This window comes from Stylophora pistillata, chromosome 5, assembly GCF_964205215.1.
Source record: "Stylophora pistillata chromosome 5, jaStyPist1.2, whole genome shotgun sequence".
NCBI lineage: Eukaryota > Metazoa > Cnidaria > Anthozoa > Scleractinia > Pocilloporidae > Stylophora > Stylophora pistillata.
Window position 1 is genome coordinate 1599878 of NC_142523.1, and position 25527 is coordinate 1625404.

At 39.9% G+C, this 25527-nt stretch overlaps 1 protein-coding gene and 2 pseudogenes across 2 annotated transcripts; 2 read left to right on the forward strand and 1 right to left on the reverse strand.

Annotated features, from left to right (window-relative positions):
- The window catches only part of LOC148729783 (uncharacterized), a 142417-nt pseudogene that overhangs the window by 29359 nt on the left and 87531 nt on the right, over positions 1–25527 (forward strand).
- On the forward strand, positions 9054–15354 carry LOC148729785 (uncharacterized; annotated as a pseudogene). The gene is made up of 3 exons (XR_016002109.1): positions 9054–9988; positions 10096–10160; positions 14297–15354. The product of XR_016002109.1 is annotated as an uncharacterized LOC148729785 (transcript).
- LOC148729786 (uncharacterized) lies at positions 15455–17701 on the reverse strand. Its single transcript, XM_088760677.1, has 3 exons — positions 17665–17701; positions 16389–17096; positions 15455–15975 (listed from the first exon to the last, which is right to left on the reverse strand). Exons 1-3 carry the CDS (start codon positions 17699–17701, stop codon positions 15563–15565), a joined length of 1158 nt encoding a protein of 385 aa, XP_088616803.1. The 3' UTR covers positions 15455–15562.

The following is a 25527-nucleotide window of genomic DNA, read 5'->3' on the forward strand; positions in this document are numbered from 1 at the left end:
CTTGGACGCCTTTGAAACGATGTCGTTGGTGTTATCGTTCCACTTCAAGGTGTCACTCAGAATCAGACCAAGTACTTTGTCGGATGACAGCCTCTAGATGTGAATTATTGATGGAAAGCATTGGGGGAACAGGCTTGGTTTTGAGTGGACAAATGGTCATGATCTTGCATTTTTTGGAGTTGAGATTCATGTTGTTCTGCTGGGCCCATTGTGAAATGCAGTCGATGTCGTTCTGCAGAAATGACGCTTCCCCCAAACTGGTGACCTCGGTTATTGTTACATCATCGACGTACTTCCAGTGGCTCGAGCGGAGAGGGGAGTGAATAGCCAGGTCAGTAATCATTATCAGAAAAAGCATTGGACCCAATTTGGTGCCCTGGAGGACACCGGCATGTACGGGCATCCACCCTGAGATAGAGTCCAAGAGCTTAGCCTGGCGGCGGCCACAGAGAAACCTGCAAATCCAACTGATCAACCATCCTCTAACACCTAGGTGCATTAACGTAGTCACCAAGATGGTGTGGTCAATATGATCAAATGCTTAACTAAAGTCGAGAAAGCACACACGGAGGAACTTGCCAGTACAGTCAAGGGACGACAGCCAGTCATGCAGCGCATCCAATGGGCAATAGGTTGTAGAAGTACCTCTAAGGCTGCCGAACTGTTGAGGATCAATATCATGTTTAACGTCGTCTATCAGCCACTCGACAAAGAAATCTTCAAGCACCTTAGAGAGCACTGGGGTCAAGGCGATAGGTCTCAAGTCCCCAATAGGCGATAGGTCTCATTAACCCCCCCCCCCGCGTGTTTCGAGTGTTTATCTTTCGATCGTGGTCAAGGGGACTCTTAAACGGTATCGTCTCAAGCGAAAACGAGCTAAAAATGCAGAAGAAAATAGTTACTGAGAAGGTGAAATGATTAATCTACTAGAAACGAGCAGATTTGGAAAACAAAACGGAGGGTACAAATACACATACGATTGATCGTCGGCTAAAAGGATTGAATACCTTTGACGGAAAGTGGTACCTTTTTGCTTAAAAAAAAATGTTGGAAATTACACATGTAAGAGATTTGCTGACACTAACTCGATTTGTATTGAACTGTACTTTGTCTCTGTGGTCACTTTGCTGCGGGGCAAATGTATTTTAGAGAGGAGAGAATTTCCAGCGTGTGCTTAAATCGAGCGGTGTTGACAACAACTGGAATGCTGAAAGAGAATTTGCCATCACTGAAAACAGAGAAGCCCGTTTTAAATGAGTTTACAAAGTAGGTTGCTAAACCTATTTATGAATTTAACCCTTCATCAAAGAGCTAATGAAGGAGACAATTTTAATGAAACAAGGGGAAATTCACAGGGCAGCAATACCACATTCTTCCAAAGGCTACATAAATCTTTTATACTTGTAGCTACCCACATGATTAGTATAAAACACAGCTAGTTAATTTGAGTACAGAACAATTACTAAGTAGATTTCACCGATTGTCGCATCCTTAACCCTTTACATCCTAACATTGGTATACATATTCTCCACACTGTTCTCGATACATTTTTAAGTTGCTGACAAGGAGAATTTGTGTATTCAATCAAGAGCTTCTTGGTTAGTAATCGTTTCCTTTATTTGCGTGACCTTAACATTAAATTGAGGGATTATTTTGTAAGGAGAAATAAGATCCTAGTCTCTCTAGGGGTCAAAGGGTTAAAACCACTATAATTCCCATCGTAGGAATAGTTGTAACAACACAGGACGGAATCACTTTCTTCTGTTGCAAGCATTCCATAGATCCACCAGATATGATGTAAATAAGCTGCATATAGATAGTGACTAAAGATAAATTTGTTAATAATTTGTTTTTAAGATGACACTTTAAAAGCAAAAAAACCGAAACAATATACAAAAAGTTTGTACTTATAACGTTAGAGGAAAAAAACTGCATCATTCTTTTGAGTACATTTTCATTAGATCAAAACATAAAATGCATGTATTTAGGATCCAAACGGTTTCATGTCAGCGTAATGGTAGACTTCACAGTCCCAATGTAATTTGAGAAAAATTATGTCATCAGTGAAAAAGTACAGTACATGACGTATCCTGGATTGAATACAGCTAAAAATCGGTTTACGGTCAATTCGCCACCACAACAAACTCTTGTACACAAAACTCGTCACGACTCATTTTTTTTTTCTTATATCCCTTTGTTTAGCTCTGCCGAAAAACTGCTTTAAATTTCGAAACAAAAACTAGGTAGTTTTAAGGGAAAGTACGGTCTAGAAAAAGTTTATCTCGATAAGAAGACTTTTTCCTCAGAAGTTCGAAAATAATTGTCATTTCGTCCAGTTTGCTTTGTATAAGCGACAAGAGCACTTTGAAGTTGCCCATTTTTACTACTTTCGTAGTTAGAAAAACGCCAACTTGGACATTACGTCAGTTGTGACGTGGTGATAGTCAAACTTTGTTCGGTGCTTTGTCCTAGTTGACCTGTTTGACCTTTGTGAAAACAATTTCTAATACTCCTAAGAGTTGAATTGAGGTGAACTGTCGTGTGGATGAATGCCAAAATGTGTACTAAAACTCAAAAGGAAAAGGTGTAAGCCTCCACAAGCTACCGGAAAGTGAAATTTTAAAGATAAGTTAGTCGGCGAAAATAACCCGCGAGAATGGCTTGCCAAAACCTCAGAACTGCCAAAACGAAGACCTCCGGCGAGATATACAGGCATGTAAGTTTTCCTTGTTAACCTTCGCTTCGAACTGAAAACTTTGCTTACCTTCATCATCATCATCTTTATTTGCCTTATTTTAACAATTAAAAAATAGTTAATTACAGTGATAACAGTTAGAAGGCGAGGAGACCCAAGAAGCCACCAGGCTTATGGAAGAGCCACCTCACTTAGAATAATAAATTAAGTAAAGAAAAAGTGCTGCGAATGTGCGGCTTGGCCAATTCAGTGATTATTTAAGTAAAAACTCTTGCAATTTCGCTTTAAAGCTAAGAAAGTTTGACGAACGAGTGACTGAAATGGGGAGAGAGTTCCAAATTTTAGGACCTTGGTAGAGAATTGTAAATTGTTTGACATTTGTACGGCACAAATGCGTTCGATAATTACTGGCTGTTCTGGTACCATAGTTGTGAATTTGGCTATTCCTTACAAAAAAATGAGAAGCAATGGGGGCAATAAGTTATTTTTGAAATAAAACATAAATTTAGCGATTTCAAACGTATCGACTTGGAAAATATCTAAAATTCCTAGTTTGGTGAATAAAGGGGCAGAGTGGTCTCGATAGTCTGAGTTGGTGATAGCCCGCACAGCTCGCTTTTGCAAATAATAAATTCTATTTAAGTTAGATACGTATGTGGACGACCAGACTGAGTTACAATAGACGATATAAGGATAAACTAAGGTGTAATACAAAGTGAGCTTGGTTGCAGAGGATAGGGAAAAGCGAGACCTAAATATAATACCTATTGATATAGCGATTGGTTTACATACATAGCTGATATGGTATTTCCAGGTGAGATGATTGTCAATATAGACCCCAAGGAATTTAGTTACATTAGCTTGTTGCAGGGGTTTACCTCCAAAGGAGAGAGAAATGCTGGAGTTAAATTTCTTCTTGCCATATTTAAGACAAATTTCAGTTATTCATTTTATGAATTTTTTCAAACCATTTTATCGCTGGCGAGCCTTAGCGAGGCAGCAGCCTATTCTTTACATTGGCGAGAAAAAGCCAAAATTTGTAATAACGGAGACATACGCGCAGTCGATAGCGTTTTTTTATATCCGGGATGTTTCTGATGACATCTCGTAAAATGCACGTAGAAATATCGATCGATTTCTAGCAATAGTTGTGTACAGCCGTCCCGCCCTGCTCGAAATCAAGGACACGATAGACGAGATGAGGTTTTGATATAGATGTCTTTAATTGCTTGTGAAAGTATTCATCAAAGTCATGAACGGTTTAGTGATGGCTCTTGAGGAAGACAAGAGATTCTTATGTGTTTGGCTGCTCTATTATGTGAACAATTTTTGCCAATTCGCGAATGAAGGTGCCAAGATATCGATCAAGTCCTACTTAATGGAGATAATTTTTTTCTCAGTGCATTCAGCAGCAGTGAAGTGGTAGGCAAAAATGCTTCCATTCGGAGTTTAACGTTCTTTTCTTAACTCAAGAAAAAATTTTGGGGGCTCTGTTGTTGTTTCACAAAAGCCCATAAAACTAAACTTGTTCGAAAAATCGTAATTCTCTTTTAAATAGCCACATCAATCCCTGTTATACCGTTTATTTCAAATCGTGTTATCTGTATTTACTTCAAGCTCTGACGCCAGCACCCACTTTCACATTGAAACTACCAGCTGTAGGCGAATAAATTGAAGCTCAAAACGATCATACACCGCGTGTAGTAAATTCTCAGTGACCACCCTTGACCAAAGCCGATTTTCAACATCGTGCGCTTTTCCAAGCAGTGTATAAATATATGTTGTCTTTCCTAAGTCTGTTATGAGTCCACCGAGTAAATTTTTTTTTATTCTACTTATCGCGTTCTCGTGCGGAAAAAAAAAATGTCACTTATTACATTGCCGGCAAATAATTAAGACAGACAGGTTTGCGACAAATACAAATTATCATTGGATGGATTTTTTCCCCCATTTTCATTGGCAGGGAGCCCACCACGTGACCTGCAAATAACTGCCTACAAATAATGGTCTACTCATGCGTACTACCGTCTAACTCCGTTTTTGCTGCAAATAGTATTTTGCTCATGCGCAGTAGTAACCACGCTCTTGTGGTCGCTCTTGTGTGTAAACATTATCAGAATCGTTGAACAACAAGAAGACCGTAACAACCATTATGGCAACCTCTTCGATTCCTGTAGCTGAGAGTGCACCGCAACCACTTCTCACAGCCTCTCAGGAAGAGCATATTCTAAATGAGCTAGGTATCAAGCAATCTAACGCGCAGCAGGAAGTTAATAATTTTTACAACTGCACTGTCAACTTTTAAAGTGAGCTTTCAGAGATTGTGTTTAAGCTAATTTATCAATGAATACGTTTTCCTTTTTTTTCGGATTTAAAATCCTTGAAGACTGTGAACTTGTTCCTGGAGGTTTCAGCCATTTAAAGGCATACATTTTGTTAATTAACAGTTGACTGTACGTACAATTTAAAGTCGACGGAATAAATTATTTAACTGAGAAGTAAACCATTTGATTTATGGCAGCAGTGCGTGCTTGCCGCTTCCCCAAAAAAAATTGAAACAAACTCGGTGATCGAATGATAAAACAATTATTGAATATCGGTTATCGCAAAATATCGTGATTTGTCATTGTCTCACAGATCAATTATTTGCCTCAGCCTTCGGCTTCGGCGAATAATTAATCTGCTCGCCACGGACAAATCACGATATTTTGCTCAACCTCGTCCAATAATTGTTAATTATCCTTCCTCAGGCGTGCGCCCACATTTCACTAAATAATATCGGTTGAACACGATGAAAACTGTATGAAAATATTTTATGTCTTCCAACCAAACACTTGATGTAATTGGGCAGTGCTTATGCTTTGAAAAGAAATCGAAGGTTTCATTTTAACTTCAGTTATGTTGAGGTAATTTCTAATGTAGACACTGAATGACAGAGACGCCTATCTGGCGCGCATCGGAAATAACAAAGCTCTATTAATTTCTCACAAGTCGCGACATTTCAAACACTTCAGAATGAAAAATACTGAGTTGAAGCTAATTCTACGCAATGAAGATAAAAACACCATTACAAATTAAAGGTAAATGCTGAAAGAAACAAAATTTAATTCGTAGCAATTAACTTCTGCCTTTTGTCTGCGATAATTTTGGCAACTAAATGTTTCAAATCAATTTTGTCGGTGTTTTACGCATACGAAGAATGATCTTGAAGTCTATCATTTCTAACTTGTTGCATGCCAACTGGGGCTGTTCCTAGTTCCAAATGGCCCGTGTTCAGTTATACACCGAAGATGGGTTCCTGTAACTGCAAAAATAATTCGTCTCATTCCGAGGTAGCAATGTGAAATGAATGCGTCGCGAGCACTGCGGTCTTCTTTAGCAATGTAACTATCACTCCACAGCTTGGATTTGTTTGAGGAAAAAAACCTTTGTCTTTCAAATTGAGTCGGTGTCCTAGTACATTTAATTCTAAGGAGCATACATTCTCGATTTCCGTAGTTTTCTCTAGACAGCTGCCGCAAGAGAACCACGCTCGATTTCCAAGACGTGAGCGACTGAGTGGGTCGATGTTTCTTCGTGAAACTATTTTTTCTGACTTTCTCTCTTTCTCCTCAACAGAGGTATCTCCTTCCCTGGAGACGAGCCATGTTTCGTTTGAAACGTAAATGGATGTGTTATACCCTCTCGGTTTGATTAAAATTCAAATCGAGAATTTAATAAGTAGCGCTCTCCTCACCGCTGTTTTCTCTGTTTACATCCCCTTCAGTAGGGACATAATTTAGCATGCTTGACTATTGCCACGTCATAGTTTCGTCATAACAAAGATGGTGTATTTCAATTTGAAAATGCCGATTTGTGGAATGTAATTGTTCGCAACTTAAACGCTTTTAGCTCAAATGAATAGCCAGTTAGGACAGCGCAAGCAAGGAACTTTCGATATATAAGTAACCTTTTTCTAGACCGTACTTTCCCTTTAAATTGATGAGAACTGAATTAACCAATAGATGTTTCCCTTTGTATTTGTCTTTTAGATCAAAAAGGAGGCCATAGACTGCCATAAAATGAGAACTAGTTAAGATTACATTTATTTACGCCTTTTGTAATAACTTATTTTTTCGGAAGCAAAGTGAGGGTTTGCTTCATGTTTTGCACTCACGTCTGCGGAGAAAAAGTAACATCTTCTTTGTGAACAAGATCGGTGATTAATTATCTCCAAATCCTCACACTGATCAAAGCTTGAAAATGGCTTGAGTGGAGAATGGTAACGCAGCTCGGGGTTTAGTCTGGTTGATGCTACAGCTGCTACCTTAGGGAAGCTAATTTCTAACAATGAGTCTTTTCTTTGCCATAGATTCCGAAGTAAATTTTACCCAAGAGTTAGCTATCTCTGCTCTTGACCTTCAAGCCCATCGAGCGAAGGGAATGAAACTTCACGAAAAAGAGGAGGAGGTTCCAGAAAAAGGAGCGAAGATCGAAGAAAACGACAAAAAAGAAAAAGAGAATGAAGGACAGGTCCTCGAAGAACAGCTGCAAACCGAGGTCTCTCCATTTTGTATTCTTCCTTCTGTGCCAACACACGATTTAGCACCTTGGCGTTTTGAAGTTGAAGAAAACATAAAAAAGCTCAGATCATTCATAGATTCCGACAGTGACAACCCGAAAAGTTTTATTTTACAAGGAATTGCTGGATATGGAAAGACTCAGCTGGCCTGTTTGGTGGCCAAGAGATTCTTCGACGAAAGAAAAGAAAATCCCTCTGCGACTTCATTTGTCATGACCTTAAATGCAGAAAGTTCACAAACACTTTTGAAATCGTATATTTCTTTTGTTCGACATTGCAAATTTCCTGAATACGCAGTTACAAATATTCACTGTTCCAAACACCTGAGCACAAACGAGAAAATTGCAAGGTTTTTGACGCTAATAAGCGCAAGGATTAAGCTTTACACGTCGTGGTTACTGGTAATTGATAATGTCACTAGTTTGTCACGCGTACATACATTTTTGCCAGATCCAGAAAACCAACAGTGGGTGAGGGACCAGTTGCTTCTAACAACAAGGGACACCATGTCTATTCCTTTATCAAGCTCCTCCATTTTACACATCTCAGTAAGCGGAGGGATGCTTCGTGATAATGCCAGCTCTTTGTTAAAGCTCCTTTCTAGTGTCACTGATGACAATATTCTTGATTTTGTTTACGATGAGCTGGGAGATCTAAACCAGGCAAAAGACTTTCACGACCGTGCCCTGGAAATTCGTCTAAAAAAGCTCGGACCCGACCATTTTGGTGTCGCATGGTCCTACAATACTCTTGGTTTTGTTTACGTTGAGCTGGGAGACGCAAACCGGGCAAAAGATTGTTACGAACGTGCCTTGGAAATTCGTCTGAAGACACTCGGACCTGATGATGTTCATGTCGCAACGACTTACGATGAGCTGGGTCGTGTACACAGTAAGCTGGGTGATCTAAACCAGGCAAAGGACTTTCACGACCGTGCCCTGGAAATTCGTCTGAAAAAGCTCGGACCTGACCATTTTGACGTCGCATGGTCCTACAATACTCTTGGTTTTGTTAACGTTGAGCTGGGAGACCCAAACCGGGCAAAAGATTGTTACGAACGTGCCTTGGAAATTCGTCTGAAGACACTCGGACCTGATCATGTTCATGTCGCAACGACTTACAATGAGCTGGGTCGTGTACACAGTAAGCTGGGTGATCTAAACTGGGCAAAAGACTGTCACGACCGTGCCCTGGAAATTTGTCTGAAAGAGCTCGGACCAGAGCATGTTGATGTCGCAATGTCTTACCATAACCTTGGTCTTGTACACAGTCAACTGGGAGACCTAAACCAGGCAAAAGATTGCTACAAGTATAGTTTAGACATTCGCCTGAAAGAGCTTGGACCAGGGCATGTTGATGTCGCAATGTCTTACTATAACCTTGGTCTTGTATTTAGTCAGCTGGGAGACCTAGACCAGGCAAAAGATTGTCACGAGCGTTGTCTTGCTATTCGCCTGAAAGAGCTTGGACCAGGGCATGTTGATGTCGCTATGTCTTACCATAACCTTGGTCTTGTACACAATGGGCTGGGAGACCTAAACCAGGCAAAAGATTGTTATGAGCGTTATTATAATATTCCCTTGAAAGAGCTCGGATCAGGGCATGTTGATGTGGCAATGTCTCAACGTAACCTCAGTCTTGTACACAGTCAGCTGGGTGACGCTAAGCATACAAAAGATTGTGATGAGCGTAACCTAGATACTTGGCTGGAAAATTTCGAACCTAAGCATGGTGATGTCGCAACGTCCTGCGATAACGTTGGTCTTTTACGCAGTAAGGTGGATGACCCAGAGCAGACATAAGACAAGCGTGTACTGGAAATTCGCCTGAAAAGCACGGACCTGAACTTGTTGATGTCCGAACTTCTTATTTAACATTAGATAGATAAGTGTCAAGTGCGAACCAAGTGCGATAAAGTTTTAGCTCTTTTTAAGTTTACTAAGACTTTGAATTTGAGTCGTGCATTTAACCATAGAACATTACTTAGTGCCGTAATCTGCTTAACATGAAATTTAATTGTGACCGCAGAAAATGTCGTCTGTAATTTTTTGAGAGCGAGTGATGATAAAAAAAGAATTCCGATCTTGACCCAAATTTGACTCCATGTTTACTGGTGCTTTTTTTTTCTCCCCAGTTTCTTATTCGTTCGACATTCGCACTCGAGACAACTTTAAGCTCTCAGTCCTTTAGTGGTTTCAGGCTTGTAGCCGCTAGCGCATTATGTTTTCCGTTCTTGCTGTGACACTACAGAAGACAGGAGAAGACGATAAACATGGGTAATAATGTATCGGTTTCAAATCCGTGTTTCTCTTTTTAAGTATTTAATGAAAGTTAACTACGAGCCCGCGAATATGAATCTTTAACGCGATAAAATACCTTTATTTCAAGCTAATCTTGATGAAACAAATACAGTCTTTAATTTATCTTACATAAAGATGACAAACACTCAAAGAATTATTTCAATGTGAGCTTTATTTGAGGAGTTGCACTTATTTCTTAGAACTTGTTCTTCAGAATTTTAACTGTTAAAAAATAAAAATCAATATTATAACTGTTGACGTTGGACAATGCTTATTAGGGACTTTAAGATCCACTACGGCGAGGCTCTGGTACGGCAAAAGTGGGAAAGATTACTTCCGGTGACGTCACTTTATACAGTTCGAGCAAGGTTTCCGGCCGTAGCACGGCTGTCTGGTGCGGGAAACATGGCGAGTCGACGGAGTGTTCACTACGTGAGTAAACTATTGTATTTTTATCGGATCTTTTATCGTTAGAATGGAAAGGGGGCATACAAACGTTAATTTGTACTATAGTTTAAAATAATATGGCGTTCTTTTAGCAAAAAAACTTGCTGGAAGTGTTCCGAAAGATGGACAAGTCAGACAAACACAAATCGCAAGCATTGTAAGTTGGAAGTTGTTTTTACTTTTTCTCACTTCTAGTCTCTAAAACACTGACGTTTAGCGAAGTTCCATGCAACTTAGTGTAGAATGAGTGACTGCTGGAATATAGGCTGACTTGGTTTGAAAGAGAAAACGGTTTTTCTTCAGTCCATTTTGTTCATTTTCTGTCGATTTAAGCTTAAGCTAAGTTTACAGCTGAGTGAAATCACTTGACTTGGTTGTTGAGTTTGCCCCTCTTTCAGAGCTTTATGATGATAGACAGTATCTCTCTCGTGAAATTTGCTCCTGAATAACGACAAAAACTTTGTTAGAACGCATTAGCATTCATAGAACATTTTTTATTTTCAGGGCTTAAGATAAGGTAAACCATGTGAAGATGTAGTCTGATCGTCCGGGTGAGTGTAGTCCTGAGAAGGACTGTTGTCGGTGGCAGTGACTGACGTTTCGACAACCTGTGCGGAAGTCATCATCAGAGTCAAGTGAGTGATTGTTGTCAGTAGAATGTTCTTATTCCAGTTCGTGTGAAATGATCGGTTGGTTTTGCCGTGATGTTATTGGCTGTAAGACTCAAGTGACGTAAGTCGTTCGTGATTGGTCTGTTTCGGTCTGTCGGTAAAGCTAGGTTGTTCTTTTTCGGTCGTTTGTGATGTTTATGTCGTGAATGAGTCGTTTGTATGGGGCGGGTAGTTGTTGACATCTGTTTAGGGGAGTCTGTTCTAAGTTAGTAAACCAGCTTTCCAGAGTCAGTCGTTGAAAATAGTCAGTGCTGTAGGTTAGGCATTGCGCAGAGTCCCAGTCAATGTTGTGGTTGGTAAGTCGATGGTGTTCAGCAATGTGATTGCTGACATCACCTTTCCTCGTCGCCCGTCTGTGTTCAGTCAGTCTTGTTGTGAGGTTTCTGCCAGTCTCACCGATGTAGGAGGCTTGGCAGTCGGAACAATTGATCTTATAAATCGTTCCCTGTCTGTTCCTCGGTTCGTCTTTGTCTTTAACGTTGGTTAGTAACTGACGTAGTGTGGTGATGGGTTTGTGGGCGACGCGGATATTGAAGGGTAGTAAGATGCGCGAGATGTTTTCAGACATACCTTTTATGTACGGTATGGTTGCTGTAGTCGTAGGGGTTGCGGTGTCGTTTGTTTCGGTAGTGGTAGTGGGTCGGTGAGTGTTTCGTCGGATGAAGTCGTTGTTGTAGTTGTCTTCGTAAAAACACGGTGAAGGTATTTGTTCTCGTCGGATAAGCTGTCAAACACCACAGAAACAAATTACGACAACTACACGACCAACTGAAACAACTGATACCAACTGACCTACTTGACACCGTTACGACAATTGCCGACAAACGAGCCAACAAGACGACTGAACGCGCCCGCACTGGACATCAACAAAAATTGACACGACTGCTACGAGACAAAGAAGAGAGACGAAGCAAACCGGACGACAACTGGGTAAGTAACATTTCTTCTCGTTCCTTAGACAAGACTGAAACTCGGGTACTATCATACGGACTAAAACACTCAGTAACACCTAAACGCATACCGACTGAGGCTATTGTATCTAGTGTTGAGGCGGCCCTGTCTCGGCAACGAGAACTATCTGAGCCGACCAAGGATAACATCAGAAGCAGAATTGCCTCCACTATACAATCAACGTCACTACATGACAGCAACTTGACTAAAGACGAACAACGCGCACTGAAACGACTGAGAAACGACGAGAACATAGTTATCCTACCAGCCGACAAAGGACGAGTTACTGTTGTTATGGACAAAACTGACTATCACGACAAAATGGACGCACTAGTTAACGACAAACGAACCTACGAAGAACTCAAACGTGACCCAACTCCTGCCCTTCAACGTAAACTCAACAGTAAACTACTGACACTCAAGAAAACGAACGCCTTTGACAACCAACGGTACTATCGACTGAGGTGCTCGGTACCACAGCCACCGAAACTCTACGGTTTGCCGAAACTACACAAACCTGGTTTCCCGATGCGACCTATTGTTTCTTTCTGTGGCTCTCCCACATACCAACTATCCAAGTACCTGACGACAATACTACAACCGCTAACCGACAAATCCAGACATAAACTACAATCCACTGAAGACTTCATTAACGCTACCAAGACTGTTCAGATACCTGACGACTACAAACTAGTGTCATTTGATGTGAAATCACTGTTCACAAGTATTCCACTTCAATTAGCATTACAATGCACTGAGACTGCGATCCGAAAATCTACCGAACCACTACCGCTACCGACAGACGACATCATGGACTTGCTAAACATTTGCCTAACGTCTACTTACTTTCAGTACAACGGTAAACACTACAAACAGTTACACGGCACTGCCATGGGGTCTCCAGTTTCTGTTGTTATAGCAGAAATTGTGATGCAGAACATCGAGGAACGCGCCCTTTCGACTTGCCGACAAACGATACCGCTTTGGTTACGTTACGTTGACGACACATTCACCGCCGTTCGACACGACGAAATTGACGCATTCCACAACCACCTTAACGAACAAAACACTGACATACAGTTTACCAGAGAAGTCGAAGAAAATGGCAAACTTCCTTTTCTAGACTGCCTGGTAAGCCACAACGACAACGCATTACGAACGACAGTTTACAGGAAACCGACACACACCGACAGATTACTAGACGAGTCATCCTACAACCCTACATCACACAAAGCCACAACTATCAGAACTCTAACACGACGCGCACAACTAGTATGTGACTCGACAGACAGCTTATCCGACGAGAACAAATACCTTCACCGTGTTTTTACGAAGAACAACTACAACAACGACTTCATCCGACGAAACACTCACCGACCCACTACCACTACCGAAACAAACGACACCGCAACCCCTACGACTACAGCAACCATACCGTACATAAAAGGTATGTCTGAAAACATCTCGCGCATCTTACTACCCTTCAATATCCGCGTCGCCCACAAACCCATCACCACACTACGTCAGTTACTAACCAACGTTAAAGACAAAGACGAACCGAGGAACAGACAGGGAACGATTTATAAGATCAATTGTTCCGACTGCCAAGCCTCCTACATCGGTGAGACTGGCAGAAACCTCACAACAAGACTGACTGAACACAGACGGGCGACGAGGAAAGGTGATGTCAGCAATCACATTGCTGAACACCATCGACTTACCAACCACAACATTGACTGGGACTCTGCGCAATGCCTAACCTACAGCACTGACTATTTTCAACGACTGACTCTGGAAAGCTGGTTTACTAACTTAGAACAGACTCCCCTAAACAGATGTCAACAACTACCCGCCCCATACAAACGACTCATTCACGACATAAACATCACAAACGACCGAAAAAGAACAACCTAGCTTTACCGACAGACCGAAACAGACCAATCACGAACGACTTACGTCACTTGAGTCTTACAGCCAATAACATCACGGCAAAACCAACCGATCATTTCACACGAACTGGAATAAGAACATTCTACTGACAACAATCACTCACTTGACTCTGATGATGACTTCCGCACAGGTTGTCGAAACGTCAGTCACTGCCACCGACAACAGTCCTTCTCAGGACTACACTCACCCGGACGATCAGACTACATCTTCACATGTTACCCCCGGGTTCAAACCATTTACTGCATAAGGTAAACCAGTTTTTTACGTTCTGGTGGGATGCTTTGAAATTACAGATGCACTCTTTAGCAAATCTAGGCGCCAGTATATGTAAGCTAATGGAAACTCTAGGATATTTTGAAGTCGCGAGGGAAATTTTTCTCCTGATCTGAAAAAAAAAGTCGTAAAGCTAAAACAAATTTACGCATAATTGTTGACAATGTATCAGACGCAATGTCAAACCCAGCATTTCCACTTGATCTGTTAACTTAGAAGAGACATTTCACTTTTGCATCTAAGCAAGGGAAAACTTTATGCTTATTTCAGTTTTACCCAATAGCTCTGGTTAAAACGTTAATCCTCATTTTTAAAAGAAGTCATGCTGGTTAATGCCCAGATCGGATGATGACATTCTTTATTTTTCCAGAAATTCCAGTGTCACAGGTTACTGTTCTTTTTTCCTACTCACAAGAGCACTTGATTTCTATTCTATTATTTTTATTAGGAAGTCAATGCAATGGACAAGAGAGCATGATATCCTTCTTTGCAGAGAATTCCTTGCCCTAGAAGTTTAGAAACACAAAAAAGGAACCAACGAAGCAGGGCGACTGTGGGATGAAATTGCCAAGAATCTTGGAGGGTGCCAAACTGTCAGATTTAAATCTAATTTATCTCAGCGGGCCGTCAGGGAGAGATTTAACCTTATTCAAGGCAGATTCAAAGAAAATGAAAAGACAGAATTGGCTGTATCTGGAATCTCTGTACCAGAACAAGATGAGCTTGATTTACTTCTTGAGGATATAGCAGAGAGAGAAAGAGATGGTATTGCAAAAGCTAATGAAAAGAAAGGTCAAGAGAAGGCCACAGCAGAGGATATCAGAAACCAAGCTTTGGAAAAAAGAAGAAGAGACAAAAGCTGCTCAGTTCACAACAATGTTGACTCGGCAGCAATCCGTCTTGCAGGCAATGGCCCAACAGCAAGCTCAACAGCAACAACATAATCAACACATGCAGATGTTAATGGCACAGCAAAGTCAGGCATTGATCTCTGTCTTAGAAAAACTCTTGCAAAAAGAGTGACTCAAAAGAGTCTGGGATTTTTTTAATAACAGTTCACTTTCATTGCATTTGAGTTTTATAGCAAGAGGTGTTAGATTAAAAGGGATGTGAAATCCCGTACTCCATGTATGATTGTTATTAGCAAAGTTGTGTTTTGGAGTCAGGTACAGGACTGTATTTGTAAGGTGGTTCAGTTTGGATGTGCATGGAAGGTAATCAGAATGTGCCTTTATTTTATATTTTATAAGGTGAGAACAAAGGCATTTCCTTCTTTTCCTTTCATATTTTTCAAGTTAATTTTTTTATATACAAAAAAACTGGTATTTTACTGACATTCTCAAAATTAGCACAATCAATACATTACAGGAGTCAACTGAGATCAACTCTACAGTATTTTTCATAAGACTGAATCATTACATGACATAAGATTTCTAAATGCAAGTGTGATAAGCCTTTACACAATCTGGTGTTGTAAAAATGATAAAAATCTTTAGGTATACATAATTATGTGGAGGTATGTCACCCTTGAGAACTGATGCTGTGATCCCAACATGTCTCCAACTACTCCTTTAAATCCAAAAAAAATCTCAGAATGTCCAAGTGCTCTTGGTTTCATCACTGTATTGCTAATTTACACCACAAAAACCATACTGCCTTAAGTATTAAAGACATTCTCCAAAACAGTTAGCCTGAACTGGAGGTATCCAGGGTCTTATGCAAAATAAGTTTCAAGGTCAGGAGGATCACACAGGAAAAAATCTGAGGTTTTGTTTCCATATAGACATGTTAGCCCATTTTTAAGACTAGCACTGACAATGTACTTTTTCCCCACACTATTCAGTCCCAACTTTAAGTTCTTCTTAAAGTCCAGAAACTTGAAGTAACTTATTATGTCTCCAAACAGCCACTCCACACTTGTTCTCACTCTGCTCATAGCAGTATTGTAAGCTTCCATCTGTGGGGTTAAAGCTCCATTTTTAAATGGACATTGAAGGTGTACACGAATGGGGTAGGCAGGATCCCCGTAAATACAAAGTGGTTGCCCAGCCAGGCTGAAGGCATACTGATTGAGGTCATGCAATAGGTCAGAATCAGCCAGCATACCTGCATCATGCTTTCTGCCCTCTGCAACAAAATTCATGGAGGCACTGTTAAAGTTCAGTCAGATAAGTGAAACCAAAGTCTTATAACATTTTGTTGAAAGAATATTGAAGCATTGAGGGTATCAAAGGAATAGTTCATTTTTCTTGAAGCTATGACAATTCAGGGAAAAATCAAACTATTCATTTGCTTATTCATATATTATGATTGAAAATATTAAAAGAAACATGCTTTTCTCTGGAAATAGTCAGCTTGCCTATGAGAGTGAAGTGTTTTTATAAGAGGGTGTTTTAATTTCCTATGAAAAAGCAGTTATATGTTTCCAGGAAGTCTTATTTTATGAAATTTCCCATGATGAAAGGGAAAAACAAACCACTTTGGCAGTTGCCTCCTCACCCTGACCCCAGATTCAATTTTCTAAAGAAAAGGCAACTTACCAACAGGACCATACATATTTGCAATCATTCCATTCGGGGTAACAACAGACTGAAACTTGATTCCATGGACACGTTTGTGTCCATTGTAAAGCAACCTCTGGTTAAGAGTGCCGGGCCTACAAACATGGCGAACTGTCCCATCAACAAAATCAAAACAGTTATCAAGTGGGCTTCCCTTTCGGTGAACAACTTCAGCAAATCTTTCAAGATTGGCTTGGCTTAGCAGCTGATGATTCCACTGCAGAATGCGATGACTGTGAACTTGATAAATATAATCTAAAACTTGATTAGTTATCATGCACAATACAGGAACGGTCTTAGCGAACAAGTGGACTATGTCACTGTATCGGCAAGGGTAACACAACCGCTTCAAAAGCATACACAATCCTTCGGTTCCGTCACAAATTGTCCCTTGGTGACAACTTATAACAGCAGGAATCCGTAAAGCCCGAGAAAGTCTTGGGATGTCAGCTTTCTTGAACCGAAATTCGGACAAACATTCATCTTCGGTCAGGTTTTCGAGGTCGAAATGTGGATACAACTCACACGGCAAGTCCAGGTTTTGTGGGTTGTAAAGGTCGTATAGTAAGAGAAATTCGGCGTCATCGAGGACATTCATGTCATAATAGAGCATTATAAGCTCTCTCAATTCTTTCCAAAAGACTATTTTTTCTAAACAAACATACAAACATACATACAACAAAAAAACTTGGAGCAGAGTTTTATTTGTTTACATCGAGTTCGACTTCGCCGTACTGCACAAAACTTAATCAATTTGAGTTTGCCGGGAGACGGCGTAGTCGGCCCAGTCTCTTTCGGTTGCATCAGCCGTACCAGAGCCTCGCCGTACTGGATCTTAAAGTCCCTATTGAGGGCAATGATAACTGCCTATGATAGCCTGGCAACCGAAAAAACAAGTTAATGGAAAAAACAACGACGCTGCACGTGCGTTTCAAAACTCAGTACAACTGTTCGTTATTTACTGCCAAACAATGATCTGAGAAAAGCTGAATCTTGTGTGGTCTGTGGAAGTTTCTTGGCTGACGGATTTCTCAAGGTTTTAGAGCGGAATTGAACTGAAATTTAACTGAGCATTCATTCATTCATTCAGTACCTGTACGTCTGGTATTTTATAGCATATAATAAACTTTGGTAGTAACCAAACGGTTGACCACGCTGTCGTGCTTTCTATTAATTATCTATCCCAGGAACGGACTAACGGAAAGGGACTAATCATCGTCGTAAATAATATGTATGTTTTAGTTCCCGGACGAACTTGCTTTTCCAGCTCTTGAACACAGTCTCCGTTCCATGTCCTGCAGGGTGCGACGCACAGCATTCTGTAACAGCCCCTCAAGTCAGGGGTCGTCTCAGGTAAAGAAATGACAATTGAAATGTCAAAACTGCTCTTGGTACTAATGAAAATCTATTCTCTGCCTATTTTCATATTTTCCAAAACAGATATTTTCGATTGCCAGCTGAGTTTCCAAATTATCTGTATTGTATTGGTATAATCTGTATTGTATTGGTGTTGTAAAGAGAAATTCTGTCTTGGTCTTCCTTGGGAGTTTAAGGGTTAAAGCCATTTGTGAATATATATGAATTTTTCCTGTAGCCAATTCCAAAATCTGATTAATCTGTTGTCTTTTACTCTAATGCCTTCCAGAAATTTGATGTTTTAATTTTTTTTACACCTCAAGTCATGTACAAGCCAATTTATAATGACACTTTCTTCTGTGCTGAAAAACGAAAAATCTGAATGATTGGAAAGTAGCCTAGCTTCCAAATTTGGTCCATTCAGGTTCCTGGTATCCAGTGATATCGCTGTCTGGAAGTGCTGTGGCAGGGGAACATCCTAGCACCATTTGATATTTAAGTTTGATGAAAGTTACAGAACATCGCAAAGCCAAGTGAGAAAAGTTAGCAGTGCATAGGCATATACTTCATTTATGAAACTTCTTACTTGAAGTACTGTCCTTCGTCAACGTAAGTTACAGGCCTGTGATGGCATCTAAGAGCACTTACCTTATTATAGGAAATTAACGCTGCATGAATTTAACGCGAATTGTTTAAACTCGCGTTAATTTAAGTCGCGTTATTTTTGTTGAGCGTTAATTTCCGCGACGTTAATTAAGTACAGCGTTAATTTCCGCGCTCTTAATTTCCAGTATTTTAACCCCAATTTTGGAACCTGTCCAGACATTCTTGACACTTAAAAAACATTAACTACAAGCTTTCTTTCTTTCCATTTACCCTTTATTTTTCATCTTTCACAGAAGCTAAGGCGAAAGTTTACAATATTTCGAGTTCATCTTCATCGTTGTCGCTGTCAGAAGTGATGTCAATATCTTCTCCTATGATTTCGGCCAAGATGGATTTCGAATCGTCAACATAGTCTTTCTCGACAGAGTATGGGACTTCCTCTGTTCTCTCTTTCAAAATCGCCGGACTTCTCGCATTGCTCTACTGGACAGAAACGACCATTGGTATTTCAAGGCCTCCTTAAATTAGTGGCGATCTTTTCGGCTTCACCGAAATAACTCTTCCTGTAAATTTGGCTCCTTGTTCCAAAGCATACCACACCTAACAGCTCAGTTCTTTTGGTACATGACCAACAACCACATGGCTAAGTTTTGTTCAAATGAATAAAGGCTGATAGTTTCGAAAGAAACTGTTTGGGGCTGCGTCGGTGGGAGTAACGAAATAATTTGGATATATCAACAAAGTTGAAATGGCTCTGAAATATACTTGGGAAAATTCTGACAATTCTTTATCCTTTTTAGACGGCAAAGTTTCAATTGAAGGTAACGGTTTATGCACTAGTGTGTATTACAAACCAACAGACTCGCATAATTACTTGTTATATTCGTCTTTGCACCCATCTCACGTTAAGAATTCCATTCCTTTTTCTCAGTTTCTAAGACTTCGTCGTTTATGTAGTGATGACTCTGATTTCCACCACAAATCAGAGTCAATGTGCCAGTTCTTCGATAAACGTGGTTACCCTGTTTCCGTCATTCAAGCGGGTTACCACCGCGCTCAACTTATTGATCGACATTCAGCACTACAAACGTCGCATAAGGAAGATTCCGACCGCATTCCATTCACTCTCACGTTTCACCCTCACAACCACTCAGTCAAATCCATCATTCTTAAAAACTTTAAATTACTTCAAAACGATCCAGAGACAAGCACTATCTTTTCGCAGCCTCCGCTCATTTCATTCAAACGCGACAAAAACATAGGCAATTTTTTGGTCAGAAGTTCTTTTCAGACGAATGACCAACCAGGCACTTTTAAATGCGCTCGTGCACGTTGCAAAACGTGTCCTTTCATTCACAACACTGATGAAATATCGGGACCTAAACGATCCATTAAGATCACCGATCACTTCACGTGCACCTCCGCCAATGTAATCTATTGCATAACTTGCACTTATTGCAAAAAGATATACATCGGCGAAACAGGCAGAAGACTAAGTGACCGATTCCGAGAACACCTTCGAGACGTGGAAAGGAATGACAAGGACACATCGAAACCAGTCGCTAGACATTTTAATTTACCTAATCATTCCAAGCAACATATGGCAATCTGCGGTCTTTCCTTGCACTTAGGTGGCACGGAAAGCCGTAAAAATCTTGAACAAAAGCTCATCTTTCAAACCGGCAGTCTAAATCCCACAGGGATCAACGAACGGTTTTCATTCCACTAACTTATTCATGTTTTTCTCGTTGCCATGTTCCCACCAATAACGTAGCTCCATTTTCTGCCTTTAAAAGCACACACAACCCACAATTCCTCTATTCGCTCCGACGAAGGGCTAACGCTCGAAACGTCAGCTTTTGTAATCGTTACGGTGGCCAATTTACCATTTCAAATTTGTTGATATATCCAAATTATTAAGTTTTGTTCAGTTGTAAATTTCTTGGTATCCAGTGTTGAAATAAATTTGTTCCAGTTGTCACCACAGTTTCTTAATCGCGTTAATTACCTTTATTGTTAAATTCTACCTCCTCTTTCGCATTGATTTTCTTTATTCGAAACTCGTTTTTCATTAAATTCGCGTTAATTTAAGTCGCGTTAATTTCCAACACCTTAATTTCATGGAGCGTGAATTTCCTGTAATAAGGTATTTTGAGATTATGATACTGAGACAGCTGGTCCCTAAGCGATATGCGGTGAAATTAATCAAAGAAAAGAAAAAGGTATTCAAAACTTACTCACAGATTCTAACTGACTCGTAAAGTTTTAAGACATTCTATTTCATGAGCCAGAAAGACAAGGGTCTTCTAAATCTGAGACTTACATGAAACAAAAACTTGACGCTGTTTCCTTTTTCCGCATTTTGCTAGCTTGTTTTTAATGCTGTTATTTGTCTTCGAATGAAATTATTTTCATACCATTATAATTTTGCGCAGTATTATGAGTGGTTTTTAAGATAAACATTCTGATTCTTACAGCTGCTCAGGTGGAAGGTTGGGTCACCGTGACAGTGCTGAGAAAAAGCGACAAAACAGGCAAAAACAATGAACTGGGGCAGACAAAAATTTACTATTTTGATGAACGCGAAAAGGTTCTGAAGTAGATAGTTTGGGAAGAAGAGCAGCGTCGCCACTTTTTTTAAGTATGGAAAACTGCTATAGAAGGAACCTCCACTGCCAGCAGAGTAACAGAGACGAAATCCCCTTGTTCTGGTGAGAACGAGAAATAGCTAGACATCTTCCATAGTCCTAACCTTGATATTTGTATAAAAACACGTGCAGTACTTGTGGTATTTTGGAATCCATATGGAGCGTGTTGGGTTCTATGGGGAGATACTTTTTTCCCATTACACAATTTAAAGGTAGTTTAGTCAAATGTATTGCTTTATTGTGGAAATCAACTATTTGGTGAGATAGGAAGATGAAGCTTTTTAATCAAGAAGGAAAGACGAGACCAACAATTACACGATCAGTGGTATGATATTCGATTTTATTAGTATAAAATCGAATTCATTATACAATCTTAGGTCTACTGGTAAGCTCTTATTGGACCATCCCAAGGGAAAGATGCTTACAACATTGGGAGCAAGATCATTCTCAGCAGCAGCTCCGAAACTCTGGAATGGCCTACTTATGGAACTTCGTCAAGTAACATCACTTAACAGTTTTAAATCTCAAATTAAAACCTATCTTTTTAAGAAGTTTTTATAGTGAGTTCATTTTATTCTCACAGTAATGCATTTTTGCTTTCTCTTAAACATATGATTGTGAAGCGCTATTGATCAGCATATGCAAATACGCGCTATATAAATTGGTAAATTATTATTATTATTATTATTATTATTATTATTATTATAAACTGAACGACAGATGTAACAAATGAGTACGGCAGATCAAATCAAACTTTCCTTTAAGTGAAAGAAGCATGAATTTTTGCTACAACTACACATAAGCTACAACTGGATAGAATACTTATTTGTCTTGAGATTGGTGACAAACTGTCCATTGATTGGGAGCAGATTATCTGGATACTGTTTTGCCATCTTATTGCATCCAAGGTCATTCATCAAAATTCCTTTCGTAGGGCCCATAAATTCAGGGAATCCTTTCCATTCACTTCAAGGCTCACTGCCATTACCAGAGGATGTTGCGAGAGCTTTTAGCCACGAAAACACTACGCGGTATGTTGAATCCATCAGTAAAAGGTATCGTGCATATTTTCATGAAATACACATTTTTATACTAATTCAAAGTACAGGGGATTTCAAAGTCAAAGAGACCACTGTTACACGTGCATTTAATTGAGAGCTTGATAACTGGCTACCCTTTATGAGCTGACCATTTAATGAGGATTAGCTGGTAACTCAACAAGTAAGTCAGGAGGAAGTTGCTTTCATTTGATTTATGATTTTCGCCCCTTTATTTCAGGAGCATGTTTGAATTTCTGTTCTAATTACAATTCTTTAGGGACTCCTTTTAAGGAAAAAGAAAAATAACATCTCTGTTAGGGTTGGTGAATTGAAATTCTCTGGTTACATTCATTAATTCCTTAAACCAGAGTAATATCAAACCATATCTGATTGTCTACCTATTTGCTTTGTGAACTTAAGTATAACTCAATTTGTTATTTAAAGATCTTCGAATATCAGGTGTAAAGCTGTACTTTATATTTGACATCTGCATTTAATGAATCGCAGTTAATAAAAATCCTGGATGGACTCCAAAATACAGGCATCACAAGTTACTCATACAACAAAATAACAAACCCCCAAGCATCAGCTGAGTAAAAACTAGCCATATTGAGTGCAAATTTTGCTTAGAGTTTTTCATTACGGAAAATTTTTTGGATTTTCAGCACTATCTAGAAAGTAAACCCAGCCAACATTTTGTTTTATCAACTGAGTCGATAATGTAAATTGGCCACTGTAAATAGTTTTAAAGCTGACGTTTCGAGCATTAGCCCTTCGGCAAAGCGATAACTAAGGGCTAGCGCTCAAAACGTCAACTTCAAAAACTCTTTGCTATCGCAAATTACACTATGGACTCAGTTGTTAAAACCAAATTATTTGGTTTTACGCCCCAGCGACACAGCACCGCAGTTTGTTAGACTGTTACTTACCACTTTCATCCGACTGAGATTTGTCTGTTGATTAGCGTGTTGATAATAGCAAGTCTAAATTTTATTTCTGTGCATAGATTGTCTGAAGATGTAAGCGCCAATGAAGAAGACGTACAAGCAAGTCATTTCTAAGAGCTTGCTGAGGCAGACAAAAATCAATCTAGTAAGTAAATGATGAAATTCATCTCTTAACAAAGGGCCCACCGTAGTGCCCTTAGGCTAATTTCAAAAGTTCTCAAAATCGAAGGAAATTGATATTAAAGACCTCTAAAGAAATGCATGCCATTCTTCTGAAATTGTAGTCTGAATTTCAGCCGTCCCGTCCCTTTACCCCAAGGGGAGCGCGGGAGAGAGACGTCTGAATTCCGAGCGTTATGATGTCGTCCGGTGACGTCACCTACTAATTTATGCATTTTGTATCAATTAAATTTTTTAAACGAGATGGCGGCCACGAGTCATGGAAACGTGACCGGACAGATGCATATATGTATGAGGTGTTCTGTGTTTTGTGTGCCGTGAAGCTTGACTATAAAGCATCCAGAATAAATGTGAGGGATCGCTCTTTTTTCTGAATTAAGTAGGTTGCCGCTAAAGCTTGCAATCGACGGCAACACTCGTTTGTGTTTTCCCTGTCTGCGCAAGCTAAAGAAGAAAAAGTCATTAGAGGAAAATTTTGCCGCTGCATCGGAAGAGATTGTGCAAAATTATGGAATAGATATGAAAACCGCGGACTTTGTGCCTTCATTTGCTAGCAGACCTACGAAATCGGCGCAAACATCGATCGTTGGACCTACCACTTGTACTTCTTCAGCTCCACGAACGTTTTTGCAACCTCAGCCAACACCTCAACACAAAAAAGACACTGAACCTGGTGTCACGGTAGGCTATTGGTTTTTTCTTATTTTCTTAATATCCTTCTCTAGAAATTTTATTTTGCTTGATGAAAAACTTGCTTGCTTTCATGCTCTAACCGTAAAAATACTCAGCGATACTACACAACAAAACTTCTAATAAGATATATATATTGACGGCTAGTTGGGAGAAAATATATTCCGTATTGGGCTCCGTCGCTTCGCGAAGGAACATATTTTCTCCCAACTAGCCATCAATATAATGTGGTATTTCCGTCTCAAAATCGCAATTAGTTAACAACTATTCACTGAAGCGGAGGTGGTTAGTGGTGGATATTTACCGAGCCGCGAAGCGGTGAGGTAAATATCCACCGCTAACCACCGACGCTCAGGTGAATAGTTGTTTTAGTATATACTAAAACAGCGAGATAATATACACCACCAAAAATTGATTCAAATTCATACATTCCAGCAACGATTCCAACATTTTCCCGCGCGTAACGATCCAACGCGGCTCGCATCGCAGTAAGTGATTTTTGTTGTAAAAACTGCCGTCTCGTTTTTTCGCTGACAGATAAAATTTTTGAAGACATTTTTTTACCCGTGGTGGTGACATTTCTTCAAATGGTGTTGCAAACTCTTTCTGTATTTGAAACCATTCTGTAAAAAATGCCTTTCAACTTTGATTTTCAAGTGAACAAGTGAGGTTACGCAAGATTAAATTGCATTTGTAAACGAAACCTTTCTCATTAGTTTTTATCGATAAACTCCCAGTTACCACCATCTTTAAACACAGCCAAACCAAATTTAGTGGCTTTCTCTGTTAATTTGAGTGATTTCTTCGCTTGTCACGGATGCAAACCGGTACGCTATTTTTTCCCGAGTTGCTCGGAGGTAAATAGCAAAGGATATTCGGAGTCTGACTAGCCAAACAGAGCGCGCGTTCAACGCTATCCACTGTTTTAGTATATACTTATTTATATTATTGCCAAATAAAAGTGATTTTTCACCATGTGACTTGAAGTAGTCGATAGAATGGAACAAAATGAGTGCCCCTTCGGGGCTAAAATGACATAAAATGCAATGTGATCAGTTGATCTGTCACAAAAGATGTCATGGCCAATCGACAGCTTAAAGTGCTACTGAAACGAAATTTTCGTATCTGAAATATTTGCTCTAACATGTAGTTTTGAATATGCTGATCATCGTATATGAGAACGATCCTTCGCAGTAAAGCACTATTTGAGCAATAGTGAAAATCAGACCTGAAAAAAATTTCAGGCCTGTACGGGATTCGAACCACTGACCTCTGCGATACTAGTGCAGCGCTCTACCAATTGAGCTAACAAGCCAACTGGGAGCAGGCCATCAAATTAATTCGATATAAGCCCGTAGATGATAAATCAAACAACAACAAACATATGAAACATATGTGTGAACTGCGGTTATGAGACGTATATGAGAACGATCCTTCGCAGTAAAGCACTATTTGAGCAATAGTGAAAATCAGACCTGAAAAAAATTTCAGGCCTGTACGGGATTCGAACCACTGACCTCTGCGATACTAGTGCAGCGCTCTACCAATTGAGCTAACAAGCCAACTGGGAGCAGGCCATCAAATTAATTCGATATAAGCCCGTGGCTTATATGGCGATATAAGCACGGGCTTATATCGAATTAATTTGATG